This window comes from Corvus cornix, chromosome 2, assembly GCF_000738735.6.
Source record: "Corvus cornix cornix isolate S_Up_H32 chromosome 2, ASM73873v5, whole genome shotgun sequence".
Classification (NCBI taxonomy): Eukaryota; Metazoa; Chordata; class Aves; order Passeriformes; family Corvidae; genus Corvus; species Corvus cornix.
Window position 1 is genome coordinate 5,247,548 of NC_046333.1, and position 12,240 is coordinate 5,259,787.

Consider the following 12,240-nt stretch of genomic DNA (forward strand, 5'->3'; position numbering starts at 1 on the left):
GGTTGCCTTAAAACACAAACAAACAAAACCAGCATTTCCTTTGCTACACCATGTGTGGTTTATCTTTTTATCTAGATCTATAGTATACTTTTCATCTTTTAATTATATTAGAGGAGCAAGTTTACGCTTACTGTTAATTTTTGAGGTAGCTGTCTGGTACTAGGAATTTGACAGGCTGAAGTTAGGGCAAAAGTTGAGACCTAAGGGGAGAAATGAGGGGTGGAAAAACTTCGTGGCACCATAGGAGCAGAGGATTCCCTTGGCATATCATAGCTCGTGATGGTGATTTATACTGGTACTACATGTACAGATGTATCCTCCCTGCTTCTGAATGAAACTCATGGACTACCCATAAGAAAATATGGCATTTAGGGAATGCAAGTGTTTTATTTGGCACCAGGCACTGTGTGGGATAGCTCCCTAAGACACAGGGCCCCGATCCAAGCAAACACAAAGCTTTTTAGTTACAAAAATTATGAATATCCAAAATACAAATGCATATTCATAACATTAACACCTCCCATTCTCTGCTTTGTATGGAAATGAGCTTAAATGTCATTAAGCATGTGTAGTGTGTGTCCTGAATGGAGTCGGTGGTCTCGAATTGGGTCAGTGGTCCCAAAAAAGATGAAGTAACTCATCTTCCTCATTTTGACCTTTTTGCTTCTCTGAACTTTAACAATCCTAATTACTTTAGTGAGCTGTAAGTTTCTTCTTGCATGACTTTTGGATGGGTTCCCACCAAGGGAGGAAATTGGTAATTGTCCTTGTTCCCTACACCAACTTATCAATGTTTCTATTCCTCATTCTAAGCACAGCTAAGCAAACATGCAAATGACAGATCATCAGTTATTTGGCAATCAGTTACTAACACCTTAAAACCCATTTCAGGTCTAGCTCTCCTAACTATTTTAATTAACTCTAGCTGGGCCCAAATTCCTTCCTATTCTAACTAACTTCAACACAGCTGGCCTATAACTAGAATCTTTATGTTTCTTCTAAATCTATGTTTCACAAGTTTCTGGCACCTTGTTTAAATATGGAGATGATGGGGCAAATCTGAGCACTGTTGCCAAACATGGCAGAGGTGACTTCAGGTTATCAGACTGTGTTGTTCAGTTGTACAGCAAGAGACCTTATTCCATCCCACCCATCATTAAAAAAAAAATTGTACTTATAATAAAACAGAAATATGATTGCAATATAATTGAGTCCTACTGAAAAACACTGTATTTTTAAGTACCATTAGTTCATATAGGCATTAGGATAGTCAGAAAATTGATTCTTTTCCCCTTCTGGATTCAGACTGAGAACATTCCGCAGGATTTATTCTGGAGTTGCACTTTCTGGAGCAGTGTGATCTCTGTGGGAGTGAATGTTGCTGAAATGACCGTGGCATTGCAGATGCCAGTAGTAAACTTTAAGAGACTGAGGAGAGCTGACTGTGCTCACGGGAGTTGCAGTATTTTTCTCATGTTTCATGAATTTTATTTCCAATGGACAGCTTTGTTTCAACTGCATCAATATTTTGATGTGTGCAGAGGTGGTGTCATTTTCACATTTTCCCTTTTCCTTTTGCAGTACGAGGAGCAGCCTCAATGGGAAAGTAATTTATACATGTATCTTTACTTTGTGATTTTCATCATCTTCGGGTCTTTCTTCACATTGAACCTCTTCATCGGTGTCATCATTGACAATTTTAACCAACAAAAGAAAAAGATAAGTAGTTCATATGCTACACATAGTCTTGTGATTGCTGCAGGGACCAAGCTAAAAGGAACAGATTTATCAGAAATGGCTTTGTCACAGTAGCCTTGAGATCAGCAGTGGCAGAGCAGCTGCAGAAAGCACCTTGTAGGACTTTTACAAAGGCACAGCTGTAGCAGTCACTGGTGTCCCTAGAGTTTGAGCATCCGGAAAATATAGGATGGGGGGCTCTATTCCCCACAGAATGCAGCAAAGCAGCTCCAGGCAGAGGGGATGTCTAACACAAAGTTGGACACAGGGGCACAGACTGGCCCGGTGTCCTCTGTGAACAAACACCACTGTCCCTCTGAGCAGTCCAACCTGATGAAAGCTACATTAAAAGGGAAATGAAATAGAAGAGGATTCCGCCTTGAACTTTGGAGGGGGGCAGAGAGGAGCTCTCTTCATCAAAAGTAATAGTGTTGTTCTCAACCTTTACTTAGGTGGCCAGGACATCTTTATGACAGAAGAACAAAAAAAGTATTATAATGCAATGAAAAAGCTGGGATCTAAGAAACCTCAAAAGCCAATCCCAAGGCCGCTGGTAAGAACATAATTCAGTTGAACTTTGTGTAACAGCTGAATGTTTATTTACTAGAATGAGCACCCTTCAACTCTCCAGTGTAGGAAGGTTTATTGCTCTCAGATGAAAGGCATTTAGTAATTACATGTTTTGATTTTGGACAATATTTGCAAATCCAGTGACCTGTGGTACAAAATTCCCACTGTTCTGCAGCATTGACTAACATTGCAATTTACATGTGCCATTTACATATGCCAGTGGCCACCTGCCTGCACTGAATAAATTCATGGCCAGTGTCTTGTTTACAGTAGTTTCAAAAAGCATTAGGAGCAAATGGGTTTGAAAGCTCCATCAAAAAAGCATTCATCATCACCCTTAAGTTTATGAAGTTCCAGTCAGATGCAGTATATTGTCTGTTTTCCTCTAATTTCTGATCAATCAGGAGACAAATCATCATTTTTACATGGCTCAAATTTCCTAACTAAACCTTATCCCTTCCCCCAGAACAAATACCAAGGTTTTATTTTTGATGTCGTCTCAAAACAAGCCTTCGATGTCTCCATCATGATCCTCATCTGCCTTAACATGGTTACCATGATGGTGGAAACGGATGACCAGAGTCAAGAAAAAGTGAACATCCTCCATAAAATCAACATGCTTTTTGTTGCCATCTTCACTGGGGAGTGCATCTTCAAAATGCTGGCTCTGCGACACTACTACTTCACCAACGGCTGGAACATATTTGACTTTGTGGTTGTGATTCTGTCCATCGTAGGTAGGTGACCCTGGATTTTCACCCAGACTCCAATGTTAGAAACGCATAAAATTGACAGCCTTAAAGGGTTTGTGCAATAATACACACTTTCAATTCAGAGAATTAAATCCTAAACACAATTTTAATATGTAATTATAATCTAACATACCACTGCCTAACAATAACTGATCAGCAAAATTAGGAGGTTTATCAAACCGTACACTTAATGGTTCATGGTGATGAAACACGAACTGGCCACAGTATACAGTTAACACCAGTTCTAACAGCCAGCGACAGAGAAGTAAAAAAGCCACCTGAAAAGTGCACATGTGGATTGCTATTGCTTTGCTATTTGCTTTTTATTACAGAAGTTTGAAATAGTCCTTCAGGGCAGGTTTGGGCAATGCAGTGAGTTTGACTTTTCTCAGCCCTGTTGTCACTAGAGCTCCACATCTTCATATATCCAAGGGATGAAACTGAAAGACACAGTTTTATTGTCAGGTTGTGCCATTTGCTCTTCTGCAGCCCCAAACAGAGATGTGTATTAGATGATAAAGAAGTGCAGGTCAAATGAATCTGAAATCCTGCCAAAAGTTTTCATTAAAGATGTAACTAAAGGAGCAACTGGAAGATGCTCAACTGATCCAGTGAGCAACAGGAGCTCAGAAATTCAACTCTTGCAAAAAAACTTTCCATTTTGAGGGAGGGGATAGGTGAACGAGGAAGTGTCATGTTGGGTGAACAGAGATGTCTCATTGCCTGATGCTCCTGCTGCTCTGAACACCCTGAGTGGACTGGGGAACCTGCAAGATCCTAATGCAGATCTCTGGTGCTCAGAGACCCACCTGTGCTTTGGGGGCATTGAACAGCCTGGATTTCACAGGTTTGGGTCACCCAGGGAACATCACTGCCACACAGCTGTCACCGGATCCTTGAGGTCGGATGCTCTGGATGTGCCCATAGCAGGCACTTAACCAGAGCTGTCATGTTGCTCACAATGCTGGCCTGTGATCAGCCAGGTTGTTTCAGTGTCAGAGGCCTTGGGCCATCCCAGAGAGACCTTTTCCTGTAGGAGACAGGAGCTCAGCACAGCTCAATGCAGACAGACTTTCTGGACCAAGTGCTGTGCTCCTGCAGGAAGAGTTTAGTACAGGGGTGCAAGCTCGGTTCCTTGGTAGTACAGCCTTAGCCCTTAGTTCCTTCCCAGCCCATCAGGGAAACTGGAAAAATTGATGAGCAACCAACCAACGAAGTGGATACAGAGCAGAAACCTGTGCTGTTCTGGTGGTGGCGTAAAAAAGCCAGGCCCAGCACACCAGCATTTCTGACTTACTATTTTACAGACAAAAGTATTGACATATCAGACAAATCTGCACTCAAATTTCTCAGGTGGATGTTGGGCAAAGCTGCAGTCATCTGTGTCTTGAGCTGATCTTGGTTTCCATTACCAACAGAAAATCTTTCCTTTAATAAAACTACCACTACCATTCTTTGCTTATAGCCTCACAACTTTTTATGGATTAAATGGGCATGAAAAGACCGACAATGCCTTTCCTTTTATTGTGGGCCTTCCAATCTGGGCAAATTTCCACTTATTTTCTCAATAATCCTGACTGATTGCTTTAAAGGAAAGCCTGGGATTATTTCCCATGCACTAACTCACTGTTTGTCTCTTTTCTTTCCAAGGCACTGTACTTTCTGACATCATCCAGAAATATTTCTTCTCTCCCACACTCTTCAGAGTCATTCGTTTGGCTCGGATTGGCCGGATCCTGAGACTCATCCGGGGAGCCAAAGGAATTCGAACTCTCCTGTTTGCCTTAATGATGTCCCTACCTGCTCTGTTCAACATTGGCCTCTTGCTGTTTCTGGTCATGTTCATTTATGCCATTTTTGGCATGGCTAACTTTGCCTATGTGAAGATGGAAGGTGGCATTGACGATATGTTCAACTTCCAAACCTTTGCTAACAGCATGCTCTGTCTCTTCCAAATCACCACATCAGCTGGCTGGGATGGTCTTCTCAACCCTATTTTAAACACCGGACCACCGTATTGCGACCCAAACCTTCCCAATGCAAATGGTTCAAAGGGAGACTGCGGGAGCCCTGCCGTAGGCATTTTATTCTTTGTTACATATATCATTATATCATTTCTCATTGTTGTAAACATGTATATAGCCATTATTTTAGAGAACTTCAGTGTAGCCACTGAGGAAAGTACAGAGCCTCTAAGCGAGGATGATTTTGATATGTTCTATGAAATCTGGGAGAAGTTTGACCCCGAAGCCACTCAGTTTATTGAGTATTCTGCACTTTCAGACTTTGCAGACGCGCTGTCAGAACCTTTGCGCATAGCGAAACCAAACAAAATCAAACTCATAGCGATGGACCTGCCCATGGTCAGCGGAGACAGGATCCATTGCTTGGATATTTTGTTTGCTTTTACAAAAAGGGTGCTAGGAGAATCCGGAGAGATGGATGCCCTTAAAATACAGATGGAAGAAAAGTTCATGGCGGCAAATCCGTCTAAGATCTCTTACGAGCCGATTACAACGACTCTGAGACGGAAGCAAGAAGAGGTCTCCGCCATCATCATCCAGAGGGCCTACAGGAGACATTTGTTCCGGCGCTCCATGAAGCAGGCATCCTACTTGTACCGGCACAGAACTTTGGAAAGCAGCATCCTGGAGGACGATGCGCCCGAGAAGGAGGGTCTCATTGCGTTCATGATGAACGAAAACTACGGCAGGCCAATAGACAAATCAGAAACTCTGTCCTCCACCTCTTTCCCTCCATCCTATGACAGCGTCACCAGGGGCACGAGTGAAAACCTTCAGCTGAAGATAACGGACCTGAGCAAAAGCGATGAGGCTATAGATTGTCTTCTCTCACCCGACAAGGATAAAGAATCAATTGTTTAAATGTTTGTTTAGAATGCTTTAAAACATTGTTTACAGAATGTAATGCTGTAACTACACAACGATTGAAGCAGCCTTCTTATTAAAAATTAGTTGCAAAAGAAACAATGGAGTTTTTACCCTTAAAATACAGGAGTCTAATAAGTCATATAACCTTTGACCCTGCTCTTTTTGACTTGGCTCAATATTTATATTTATATATGCACAGGAAGATTCTCTGCAGGGTCATAGCTGTTATATCAACGGTGTGAATAAGAATAGGCTAGACTGTAAAACAGTAAACACAGTGTATATCTATCCACAGATAAAGCCTGGCTGTATACATTCATTTAAGGTCTTACTCATATTAGTGTGTTTACTTATGGCGATGTACGACCTTGCATTCTAAAAAGAAAAAAAAAATCACAGCTGCTGTAGCAAAATGTAACACTTACTGTATATGTTGTGAATGGTCTTTCATAAATTTATTATATTTGATATTTTTTTACTTAAAAAAAAAGTCTCTTTTTCCATGGAGATTAATGATCCTTACACTCTTCATGATGAACTCTGAGTCAAGGTAATAGGAACTTGCGGGATCCCCATGGCTTGAAGAGGAAAGTTGCTGCAAATTGAAGTATCAAATTAGCAACATTTAAACTGTTGATTACACTAAGCCCTCCCTCTTGGGACTTGCAACTGCACATCAGCAGAAACACACACACAAAAAAAAAACCAGAGAAACAAATGATGTAGAAATAATGAGAGAAATGGCTTGTTCTATCCTTCAGGAAACTAGACTTCAATGGATTCTGTTTGTAAAACTGTTAATAAAAGCACTAATTTTTTAGTATGTTTCAAGAATCTGCTTTGAAATCCACAATCAAGCTCGCCATAGAAGCAGCGCATCACGTTTGTGTGTAGTGATCCAAAGCACCATCTAGGCTGGCAAAGTTTCTGTTATGGTAGTGGGATAGATCACATTTTCCCCAGGAACACTGAGCTAAGCAGCCTTATTTGGAACTCTGTGCATCAATATTACTCAAAAAAAATTACTACTAATACTACTAATAGTAATAAATCAAGGCAAACTGGGCCATGCGGAACGGCTGAGACAGTGTGATCAAGAAGGTGGGAGGGGAATTGCCTCTGGATCTGTACATAAATTTTGAAGGTTTGAATCCTTTTTACTGAAGGTCCATCTTTCATTTTCTCGGATGGTACAGTTAGGTTTCTGGGGAAGGACAAGAAATACAGGAACCAATAAAAAAATTTACTAGATAATAGCTATATCCTCATTCCTGTAGGCAAAGTAATATTTACGGTTGATGTGTCCTTCAGCTTCAGGCCAAAGAAGTGACAGTGGGGTGAAAGGTGGCTGTGTGGCTGTAGAAAGGTATTAGAGGTTTTTACGTGCTAACATAGATTATTATTTATTATCCTTCAGCCTCGATAGAATGTGAGAAATTCTTTATGGAATATAGAGAGATGTCCGTCATTACAGACAAGTTCTTTCTTTTTCACCTTCAGACTGATTGTACTTGGGTTTGGTTGGACTTCATGGAAAATCTTGAGATTTCTGTAATGAGCCATTGCACTTTAAGGAAGAGTAGTTGTGCTTTTTCACCTTGGAGAAGCAAAGATATCAAGAATGTATTTAAGGTGTATTGTCATTAACATTTAGTTACATCCCAGGTTGTAAAGGAGTCAAAAAACCACACGGGGTTAGCAACAAGAATTAAAACAACATGTTACAGTCAAGTTTATCTATGGCCATTGTTATCTGTCCTCTAAACAAGTCAGAATATGTACGACAACACGTCAAAAGGATGACAATGTATCTGTGTAAATATGGGCTAATATATTCTCTCCATTCATTGAGAGGTGTCTCAGGCATTCACTTGAGAGTGGTCTATTGGTTACTTCAGAGGATTTGCCATCAGGATTCCTGGGGTCTATTCCTGATTCTTACTACATGATTTTTAGGCAAATAATTTAACCTATCTGTGCCTCAGTTTACCCATCTGTAAAATGGGAATAATAATACTTACCTACCTCACAGGGGTGTTGTAAGACTTTCTGATTGCAAAGTGCTATAAGGGAATGAACCATACTCTATAAGTATTATTATAATCATGCTCTCTTGCCCTTTTAACCTCATGTCTATGGTGTATAACATAGGGCTGTTCCTCTGGGCATTTTGTTGCCTTTAAATCTTGTATGTAATTAGATTCTAACTTAAGGGGACTACTCGTCGTTCCTTGAAGTGAAATCACTCTTTATTCTTTCCCCCCTCCCCACCCCTCACCTCCCCCAAAAAAAACAGAATTGCTCAAGGCTTCTCAAATTAGAGAAACTTTATACAGATTCCCTGTGTATTTATGCTGTAATGTTATTCTGACTGTACATATCACCCAGAAAGAGTATGCGATTTTTATATTTATATGCATATATATATACACACACATACGTATATCTATACATATATATGTATCTTGTGAGTTTATAGAGTGGCTGACACTCAGAGGACACGACTTACTGATTAAAATGTTTTCTCCTCAATGGGATTTATCGATCATTAGCAACAAGCTGCTGCCTATAATGAAACTGTTTAATTAGAAAATAGTACATTCATTACTTGCTGAACAAGCATTTATTGGCTGACAACTAGCAAAATTATTTTCCTTTCAAAGATTTAGAATGAAAAAAAGAAAGAGGGAAAAATACTAAGGAAAAGGAGCATTTCTCATGTGATTTCTTTTCATGTACTATGTAAACTCTTTGAAACCCAAGGAAAACACCAGCCTGCACTCAAAAGTGAGTTGTTGGCTATGCTGTTTTAACAATATTTTAATTATTTGCAATTTACATTAGAAAATATTCAACTGCTCTTCTTATTAAGAGTCAGGCCCAGTAACGAATGGAATGTAAAGAGACAATTAGCTGGTCACTGATTTTAGTAGAGAAGATCCCTTCTTTGGTCATTTCACCCTTGAATTGAACATTTTAGTGTCATTGCTGTGAAACCCTATAGTACTGATGCCATTACAAATGGTTCTTTTACCCAAAACCTCTAAAAATAAAAAAAAAGTAATGCAAAAAATCTGAAAGAGGGTCTTAACTCTAGATGTTTACAGTGCAACTTTCTAAAATTGAATTGTAAATTACTTTCAGAAACCTTTGTAACTGGAAGGTTGGTTTTCTATTGGGTTTTCTATTGTTCTGTGGCGCGTTTCTTTAGGGATGAAGAGGGAATGGTGTCTTTCTATGGTATGAAGAACTCCCCTCAAAAATGTCAAATAACCTCACTTGTAGATTTTTGTTACTGGAGATGCCGATCTGAATCGAGCCATGATACAACCTCCCAGTGCAGTGATTTAGTTTAAGACACTAACTCAATAGCTGGCCCACACTGTCTATGAGCATGGTGAGTGCTACCATTTTTTCTGTTGATTTGTTCAATAAAGTCTACCACATGAATCACTCAAGCTACAAAAAGAGCAAGGAAAATATCAGCCAATATCATAGGACATATTAAGCTGTTTGTACCTGGAAAAATTCAAGTTTATTATGTTTCTTTATTAAATAAATAAGGATAACAAATATTTCCTCTGCCTTTTTTTTTTTTTTTTTTGGGTTATGTTATCAACATTTATGTTATTATTTCTCTGACTCTTTTTCTACATATTTGTTTGGGAAATGCATGGTGACTTTTGCTAGGAGGCTTGTTGATGAAAACCCCTCCAGTTCATCTTACATTGGAAGGCAGCCTACAGAGCATTAAAGGCTTCATCCAAAGCTTGTTGAAATCAGTGGAGAATTCCTGGCTGCATCAGATGAATTTGAAGCAGATTTGAAAGTCTCTTCAAACAGAATCATTTATAGGATGAACCCAACACTGATACTTCAACCCATCCTGCCCAGTAGAATTAGCTGAAGGAGGAAAGCTAATTTGAACTGCAATGAAACAATTCAGTCAGACCTTTGAATTAGTTCAATAAAATCAGTTTATAATTATGTTTTATATTAACCTGGGGCAGTCTGACTTGTGGAGACTTTTTTTTTAATAAGCAGTTGCTAAAATGTGTCATATAATAATTTGACTTCTGAGTGTGTATAGAATGAATCGTTCTGAAATTCAGGAAGATATTTTTGGTTAGGAGGAGCAGTTTGCTGAAATGAGAATTCTCTGTAGGGACAGGACAGGTTACTTAAGGAAATTCCTGGTTAGAATTTGTGGTCAAAATTCCCATGTGAAGGAAGTTCAGTGTCATGATCCCCACTATGAAGATTTTCACATCTAGATTTTTACCAGAATTGCCTAACTTCTATAGATGTGTTCCCATCACTGTACTAGGGGCTGCTTTGGGTAACAGGACTCTCTTTATTTTCATGCAGATCTTGGGAAAGTTTCTAAAGGCTTTCTCTAATTTTCAGGATTAAATTTTTAAAAAAACCAAAATTTGCCAATTAGATTTCTTGTTTTTCAGCCCTAGCAAGGAATCTGGAGGACTGGCTCCTCAGAAAATGTGGATTTTTTTATAAATCATGGAATTATTTGTGTTGGAATGAGTCTGAAAGATCATCTAGTTCCAAATCCCCCCTGCCATGGGCAGGGACACCTTCCAGTGGACCAGATTGCTCCAAGCTCTATCCAACCCCATCTTGAACACTTCCAGGATAGGGCAGCAGTAACTTCTCTGGGAAACCTGTTCCAGTGTCTCACCACCCTCACAATGAGTAATTTCTTCCTAATATCCAATCTACCCTCTTTTAACTTAACTAGGTTAATAAGTAAAATTAAGTTGATTTTACAAAGCAGCAGATCTATTAAATCAAGCCTAGGTGCAATCCATGAGGTTGGAGTCAGGGCCCTCAATTTCTAGATTCATTTTAAGATTTTTTTTCTTTAATGATTTCTGTTCCTTTTTGCTTTTGATGTAAATTGTCTTGTTAAATACCAAGATCACTTTGGAAAAAAATCATCATTATGAGAGAGAGTTAACAGCAGCATGGGCAGCCCAGTCAGTTTTCTTAGGAAAAGTCACATATTAGTAATTTATTTGAAAGAGAATTTTTATAGTCAGAAAACATCGCTGCAGGAAGGGGAGAAATAAAGAATAAATGCTTTGCAGTGCAAAGCCTCTGCTGGGCTCTAAAGGACGCCCATGTAGGATGGCAGTGTCGTGTTTCTGGCACCAGGAATGCATTTTCCTGCTGTGTGCCAGGGGTGTGGAGACTGGAGCAGAACTGGATTTATAGCTGGAGAAAGCAGATGGGAGCACAGCACACGGAGACAAAGCGCTGGATGCCTGCGGAGCGGCTGCTCCTTCGTGTCAATTCTCCCGGCGAGCTGTGAAAGAACGTCCATGCCGGGCGAAGAACAAACATGGAAATCCTTCTGAGTGTTTACATATTGCAAAGAAATAGCAGCCGTGTCAAAGGGAAAGCATGTGAAAGCAAATAGTCCTCGGGGAATAGCTATTGGCAGCCAACAAAAAAATGCTTCGGAGTCAAACGTCACTGATAACCCCACGAGGGCTGGAGGTGTTGGGCTGCGGTGCGGGCATGGGTTTGTCAGCACCTCCGCCTGAGCTATTTTAGCCAGCTGACAAACAGGACTTTAGGCAGCTCCTGGCCCACGTGCTTTTGCCATGGCAAAGTTTCTGAGACTGCTGCTGCAGTTGTTTTTCCCTGGACTCTCGTTGCTTCACGTTGGGTTGTGAGTCTCAGCTGGGTCTGAGCATCGGAGGTTGTTTTTTCCCTAGAAAATATCTGTGCAGTCCCAGAAACCACTATCCAGTGTTCAAACGTCAGCAGAGTGGCTTAAATAATGAAATTTTAATTCAGAAGAATTGTCTCCTTTTCTTCTACTACTATTATTTTATATGATCTGGTCATATTTTCAAGCTTTCTGGTTTTCTAACAGCTGTTAGTCAAAAAACTGGGGTTTCGAGAGAAAAAGACAAAAGACAATTATGATAAAATCATTATATGCGTGGTTCTAAAAGAAGTTTAAAGGTGACTTGAACTATGCAGCTCTATTTTAGAACTTCTGTGGCTTCTGTGGAATCTCAGTTTCTCTAAAGCTAAAGGCAATTAGCAATTCCCATAAGGAAACAAAGTTTCTAACACTTTTTTTTCATATAGACTGTCCCAGTTACACAAGTTTGGCTTAATTCTCGTTCCAAACTTGCAGACTAAGCAAAAAATGAATTAGTTTTCATTTCTAGCTCAGGGACAAACTGTGTTCATTTTAATTTCTACAGAGGGTACAAACCGGGAGTCACAGGGCCCAATGCAATATAGCACAGTTCAGC

General features: G+C 39.9%; 1 protein-coding gene across 7 annotated transcripts in view; it reads left to right on the forward strand.

Annotated features, from left to right (window-relative positions):
• The window catches only part of LOC104686420 (sodium channel protein type 5 subunit alpha), a 215,177-nt gene extending 205,652 nt beyond the window's left edge, over positions 1-9,525 (forward strand). For all 7 annotated transcript variants that reach the window (XM_039549365.1, XM_039549364.1, XM_039549366.1 and 4 more), the window contains 4 exons: positions 1,582-1,719; positions 2,186-2,290; positions 2,774-3,044; positions 4,710-9,525. In XM_039549365.1, coding sequence (XP_039405299.1) covers positions 1,582-1,719; positions 2,186-2,290; positions 2,774-3,044; positions 4,710-5,944 — 1,749 coding nt within the window. In that variant the 3' untranslated portion in view covers positions 5,945-9,525. The remainder of the gene's footprint in view (positions 1-1,581; positions 1,720-2,185; positions 2,291-2,773; positions 3,045-4,709) is intronic.
• The last annotated feature ends 2,715 nt before the right edge of the window (positions 9,526-12,240 follow it).